This window comes from Macaca fascicularis, chromosome 15, assembly GCF_037993035.2.
Source record: "Macaca fascicularis isolate 582-1 chromosome 15, T2T-MFA8v1.1".
NCBI lineage: Eukaryota > Metazoa > Chordata > Mammalia > Primates > Cercopithecidae > Macaca > Macaca fascicularis.
This window is the reverse complement of record NC_088389.1, coordinates 128,520,934-128,527,796: the sequence shown is the minus strand read 5'-3', so window position 1 is coordinate 128,527,796 and position 6,863 is coordinate 128,520,934. Positions and strand designations below refer to the sequence as shown.

The 6,863-nt window shown below is 64.0% G+C and overlaps 1 protein-coding gene across 1 annotated transcript; it reads left to right on the top strand.

Moving 5' to 3' along the window:
- Positions 1-534: 534 nt before the first annotated feature.
- Positions 535-5,974, top strand: TEKT4 (tektin 4). The gene is made up of 6 exons (XM_005582284.5): positions 535-1,187; positions 2,637-2,707; positions 3,079-3,222; positions 3,888-4,110; positions 4,719-4,873; positions 5,697-5,974. Exons 1-6 carry the CDS (start codon positions 654-656, stop codon positions 5,911-5,913), a joined length of 1,344 nt encoding a protein of 447 aa, XP_005582341.3. The 5' UTR covers positions 535-653; the 3' UTR covers positions 5,914-5,974.
- The last annotated feature ends 889 nt before the right edge of the window (positions 5,975-6,863 follow it).

The following is a 6,863-nucleotide window of genomic DNA, read 5'->3' as shown; positions in this document are numbered from 1 at the left end:
GAGGCCTGACCTGGGACCCTCTCTGTGCTACTAGGCTGCCGTTGGGGTCAGGAGGGCAGGGAGGGCAGCCACATGTACAGTGGGAGACATCAAGTAACACTGTCAGTCAGCACACCCGACACCCACACGACAGCCACACCCCTGTGCCCTGAGGGGGCTGCAGGTGGGCAGAGCCTCCTCTGTCTTTTTCACCCCGAGCTGCCCACAGGACAGGTTCAGAGAGCCAAGCCAGGAACAAACGGATGGACCAAGGAAGGGGCTAGGGCAGCAGGTCCCCACCCACACCCTAAACCCTAAGGGTGGGACACAGAGGCTGGCGACAGGCTGGCCCCAGGATCCTCTAAGTGACAAGAACCCTTGGCCACTGCTGATTGCGCCGAGGCGGGGACAGGGATGGTGGGGCTGGGGCTGCCTGGCCCTTTAAGAGGGCAGTTCTGCCTGCCACCCTGAATGCCCCCTCCCCCAGCCACTGGAGAAGGGATCCCGTTTCTTAGCAACAGGAAGCTCTTGGTTGACAGTGTCACCCAGGCGACTGGGAGCCGCGTCCTGCTCTGGGACTGAGCCGCTGGAGCTGCCCCGCTGACCGCACTGGGCTGATCGCAACCGGCTGGCCACACCCCTCACTCCCCTGGCCCTGGTGGGCGGCTGGCACCATGGCGCAGACGGACGTACTCCTAACCAAAGAGCCGGCCCCGCAGACAGTGCCGCCCTGCGAGCTGCCGGCCAAAGAGTACGAGGTGGCCCGCAACACAGGCGCCTACACGTCCTCCGGGCTGGCCACCGCAGGCTTCCGCACCGCCAAGTACCTGCTGGAGGAGTGGTTCCAGAACTGCTATGCTCGCTACCACCAGGCCTTCGCGGACCGCGACCAGTCGGAGCGGCAGCGGCATGAGAGCCAGCAGCTGGCATCGGAGACCCAGGCGCTGGCGCAGCGCACGCAGCAAGACTCCACGCGCAGGGTTGGCGAGCGACTGCAGGACATGCACGGCTGGAAGTCGGAGCTGCAGCGCGAGGTGGAAGCGCTGGCTGCGGAGACCGACCTGTTGCTGGCCCAGAGGCAGAGGCTGGAGCGCGCCCTGGACGCCACGGAGGTGCCCTTCTCCATCGCCACTGACAACCTGCAGTGTCGTGAGCGCCGCCAGCACCCCAACCTCGTGCGCGACTATGTGGAGACGGAATTGCTGAAGGTGCCAGCAGCCTTTGGTGGCCGGGACTTGTGGGCGCAGAGAGGAGGGGCCCGGCAGTTCATGTGGACAAGCCAGGTGGCTGCTGCAGGCATGCGGGAGCCCAGGCCTCTGCACTTGGGAACCCTGAGTCCCGAAATCTGGCCCCTTAGTGACAGACCAGGAGGCAGCTTTGCCCTGGAGGGCCCCTGACTCCCAAGCAGTTGTTCCTCTTCTGGGCTTTGTCCTCCAATCCCTTTGAGTGCTGGCACAGACATCCTCACCCTGGGATCCCTGAACTGAGCCACAAGGCACCTCCCCAAAGACCATAGCTGGCTGGGACAGTTGTTCCCGAGGTGGAAACCCAGGCCTGAACTAGCACTGCCGGTGTGGACAGCTAGGGTGGGGTGGGCTGGGAGCCACCGCTCCCATTCATCCTATACAGAGCCCGGGCAACAAAGATCTGCACCCGTAGGTCCCCTCTCCTCCATGTCCCTGTAACTTCCGAATCCAGCCCAGCTTGTCAGTGAGGCAGCCTCATAGGGTGAGAAAGTAACTCAGTCCTGGCCCTGATGCTGGCTCTGGAGAATTCTCTGACCTCTCAGAGCCTGGGGCCTCCCTGAGAACCACTGCAAGCCCGTAGACATTCATGAAAGATGTGGGGTGGGGGCAGCTGTTCTCCTGCCACACCCCCAAGCTCAGGCAAGAACCCTTGAGTTCATTCCTCCCTTCATGCCTTCCCTCCTCCCTCCCTTCCCCAGACCCCTCCCCCTGCACCCCCTCAGTGCCTCAAGAACTCCTACAGCTCCCGCAAACCCTCTGCCCGCACCAAGGGCACCTGCCCAGTAATGGAGACACTGACAGTGCAGGAGTGCAGGAAGAGGCAAACCCAGGGACAGAGGGGCGCAGGACTTGGGCCCTGGCACACACGGAGGTAGCCAGTGGTCAAGGCAAAGACCCCAATCACAGGGAAAAGGCTTGTTCCTACACACAGAAAATTAAACTGGCCAGGCAGTAAGAAGAAACATAGGATCCTCCTCCTGTTCTTGCTGTGAGCATGGTCTTTCCCAGCACAGATCCCTGAGGGGCAGCCTGGGCAGGCATCTAGGCCCCTAGAGTTTGGTTCCTCAGGGGCTGTTCAGGCACCAGGGGCAGGCCAATGTTCCTGGGTGCACTGAGGGAGCAGCAGTGATGACTCCTAAAGCCTGGGGCGTGGGAACTGCTGCTGAGGGACCTTCCCAGCAGCCCATGGAAGGCCCTGGAGGAAAACACCCCACTTACAACTCACCAAGGAGGATGCCCAAAAGCCCAAGATAAACCCAGTGAGACAGCAGAACTTGCACAGTCAGAGCTCAGGCCCCGGCACTCAGCTCCTTCGGGTGGCTCAGGTGTTGACCAAGGCCGGCAGCAGCTGGGCCTGCTGGGATCCTCACCAGGGACTGGCTCTGGTGCTCAGGGCGTCTCCTTCCTCAGGAAGCCGAGCTCATCCGGAACATTCAGGAGCTGCTGAAGAGAACCATCATGCAAGCTGTGAGCCAGATCCGGTGGGTCGAGGGCTGCCCAAGGGATGACTCCTGACCCCACCCACGGCTGGTCCTGGGGCAAGGCATTGAACGACAGGACCCTGAGGCCCAGGGCAGGGGCTGCCCCAGGTCACAGTGGGAGCGCAGGGCTGGGTGGGGGAGGTTCCGGCCCAGCCTGAGGTTGAGTGGCCAGAGCCCAGTCCCACGTCTGCTCTGCAGCCTCCCAGTCTGGGCGGCTGCTCCTGGTCACTGCTGAGCATGAGGGCTGCCCAGGAGGGGCTGGCCCAGAGTTCCCTCCTGAAGCGGGCACTGGGGCCCAGCCTGCAGCAGGGACAGTCCCCAGCAGGGCCCTCCCTGGGCACATACCAAGGCCTTGCCCCACCTCGCCCCAGACTGAACCGGGAGCGCAAGGAGACCTGCGAGATGGACTGGTCAGACAAGGTGGAGGCCTACAACATCGATGAGACCTGCGGGCGCTACCACAGCCAGAGCACCCAGGTGCAGGCTCATCCTCACTCCACCGCCTTCCAAGAGAGGTGGGCCCCAGCTCTGACCCCGCGCTTGCCCTGGCTGTGGACTTGCCTCCCTCCACCTGGGGGCCTCAGCGGGGCTGCTTCCCCCAGCCTGGCCCAGAGGCCCTCGCCCCCGAGGGTACTTGGGAAACTTTCTACCCGGGCATGAGCAAGCGAGCAAGACCCCCTCAAGTGCCCAGCGCGTGCACAGCCAGGTCGCGGGGAGACCCGACAGGGTGGGGTGGGTCAGCCCCAGGCGCCGGCAGGACTGCGTTTCCGTCCACGGCCAGCAGAGGGCGCGCGACCACCGCCCACTTGAGCGCAGCAAACTCGCGGGCGCAGGGAGGGGACCCGGGCGCCGGGTACTAGGGAAGGGGGGCTTCGGGGGCCGGAGGTGCTGCAGAGGCGGCCTCGGGGGCGGCGGTGCTGGGAACGGGATCGCGGGGACGCGAGGGGACTAAGCGCCCGAAGTGGGTAGGGTGTGGGGGGACTCAGGGGAGTTGTGGGCCGGGGGGCACTCGGGGACAGGGAGCCTGGGGGACTGGGCTTCGTGGGGCGGCACGGGCTGCATCGGAGTCCATGCGGGTCCTCCAGGAGCACGGGGCGCGGACAAGGCATGGGGGCGCGGCAGGACCCCCGGCCTTTGGCAGAGCCTCCCCGCCATCCCCTGGCTGTCCCCCAACCCGCAGCGCCTCCACCCCGGAGACCTGGGCCAAGTTCACGCAGGACAATCTGTGCCGCGCCCAGCGCGAGCGCCTGGCCTCGGCCAACCTGCGGGTGCTGGTGGACTGCATCCTTCGCGACACCTCCGAGGACCTGCGGCTGCAGTGCGACGCTGTGAACCTGGCCTTCGGGCGCCGCTGCGAGGAGCTGGAGGACGCGCGGCACAAGCTGCAGCAGCACCTGCACAAGGTGGGGCGCCCTGAACCCCCAAGACGGCTCCCGCGCCTGCCCACCACTCTGCCCCCCGCATCACCTGGCCTGGGCCTTCAGCACCGCTCTCCTCTGCCCCACTTACCCCGAGGGACCCCAGAAGCAAGTGCCACCTCTCCCTAAACCTGTGTAAAACCAGGCGAAGCTGGGTATGATGGACGGGTGTTGCCACCCCCATGACTAAACAGGAGGAGCTGTGGGGAGGATGGAGGCAGCAGGTGGTCTGGGGAGCACTGACCTCCCAGGGGTCCCCGAGAGTCCTGGCCTGGCAGGCAGGGCTCTGATCTAGGGTCTCAGCGTGGCCTTTACCGCCTCTGAGTGCCCAGTCCTTGAGCAGGGTTCGGGTCCTGGTGACCACCAAAGATGGTAGTTCTTGGACCAGAGCTAAGGGGCAACAGGCTGCCTGACTCTTCCAGAGCCCGCTGGGGCCCCGTGCACATTGTTCCTTCATTCATGCCTCCTTGGGGCCACTGGTCAGGACTGCCGTCTGGACACAGCCCCAGGACCTGGGCAGGACCAGCCTGGTATCGGCATTCCATATGCCCGGGCATGAGGGCACAGGCCCAAGGGCACTGTCCTGTCTGCAGACGCTGCGGGAAATCACAGATCAGGAGCACAACGTGGCGGCACTGAAGCAGGCCATCAAGGACAAGGAGGCCCCTCTGCGCGTCGCCCAGACCCGGCTGTACCTGCGCTCACACCGGCCCAACGTGGAGCTGTGCCGCGATGCAGCCCAGTTCAGGTGCTGCCTGTGCCTCTGAGGCAGTCCCAGGTGGCCCGGTCCACCGCCTCCCTGCTACTCTCTGATCTCAGCCTCCAATAAACACCCCAACCACCCACACACATCCCCCGCAGGTGCTGAGAGGGGAGGGAGACTTTGGGGCCACGCGCAAGCACACCTTAAACACACAGACATGGACATGACCCTGGGCAGGTGATGGGTGGGGGGCTCCCAGTGCCAGGGACCTGTGCCCACGTGGTCTCACCCCACCCTGTGCTGCCTCATTTTCCCGGGAGGAAGCTCCTGCAGACAAGGTGAGCTCCAGGAGGCCACAGGGTCAGAGAAGCCAGGCAGGGCCGTTCCCTGCTGCCCTGAGGGTGCTGTCCACACCTCTGGTGGAAAGTATGACCTACACTCGGGCTCCAGGAATAGATGGGCCGTCCTTTTGTTTCCCTTGTTAACGGATGCCCAGTGGCCCCTGCTGAGCCTAAGTACCTTTCTTCCCTGCCCCTCAGCTCCTTCAAGGAACTGGGGGCCTCCCTCCGTTAAACATCAGGAATGGAAAGAACCGAGCCTGGTGGGCTGAGGGCCAGTCCTGTCCTGCCCGGGTCGAGATCGCATGCGGGTCACTCATTCGCACTCACCCGCGCTCCCTGGGAGGACCCTCGTAATTTGTGCTCTGCCCTAGAGCCGCTTTCCTGGTGGGGTTCCCTTAGGGGTCCTTTCACGGAGTCTTCCCAGGACCTCCTGCCAGCTCCCATTGGGAGTTTTGGGTTCCTTGCACCCCAGAAGGTGCATACTTCTGCCCTCCCCAGCCCCGGCTCATACTCCCCAACACCCCCAGGCTGGTGAGCGAGGTGGAGGAACTGAACATGTCCCTCGCAGCGCTGCGGGAGAAGCTTCTAGAAGCAGAGCAGTCCCTGCGCAACCTCGAGGACACCCACATGAGCCTGGAGAAGGACATCACCGCCATGACCAACAGTCTCTTCATCGACCGCCAGAAGTGCATGGCCCATCGTACTCGCTACCCCACCATCCTGCAGTTGGCTGGCTACCAGTGAGCCGCTGCCACGGTGCTTCCCCGCCAAGTCCCCAAACAAACAGCACGTTAGCTTTCTGCACGGAGTGTGTGTGCCCGGTGGGACCTTGACTTGCTGTCCGTCTGAACTGGCCTTTGGGTCCCCTGTGAGGCTGGCTCTGCCTACGGACTCATCATCCCAATGGTGGGAGATGAGGGGTTAGAGCCGAGGACCAGGAATCCCTGTGCCTCAGAGGACAGGACGTGCCCAGGTGGGGACTGGGGCTCCACAGCACAGCTCAGGTGTGGGCGCAGACCATGTGTCCAGCCCAGAGCCAGGCCATCCAGCTCCCCCTCCCCACTTCCCCACCAGTGCTGGCTCTTCCATTCCTTCACCAGGGTCTTACAGCCTTGGGACATCTTTTGGACCTCTGCATCTCCCCAACTCCTCCCCCTGCACCTCCAGGCCCCCAGCCTCAGCTCACATACCCCCCGGACAGGGCACTTTCTCTACTAGAGGCTCATCCAGCTGCTGGGTGCACCTGCTGGGGTGATCCTCCAGGCAGGCGCCACCCAGAAGCACCTGCTTCAGCATCCCCTCTCTGTCCCCAATGACGGTGCATACCCCAGCTCAGCCCAGCCCAGACCAGCCCAGCTCAGTGCCCAGGACCCCTGAGGCTCAGATGGACAGATCGCCAGGGGTACATGGAGCTCCCTTCTGCACCCCCCAGGATGGACCCCCCCGGAGAGCATGTGGGTGGGAGTCCCATCTCCAAGATCCAGGCCCACAGGGCTCTTGTCTCAGCCTGGAGGGGACTGGGAGGTAACAGCCCCTCCCCCCAATCAAACACAAGGACACCTAGTTGGGCAGTTCTGTGAGCTGGGTAGGGTCAGCAGGTGGGAGGAGAGGCATCCGCTTCCTTTCACGTGGGGCTAACTCAGACCGCTCTTCCCCACCTGCTGAGACCCCTCCAGAGGCCACTGCTGAAGAGG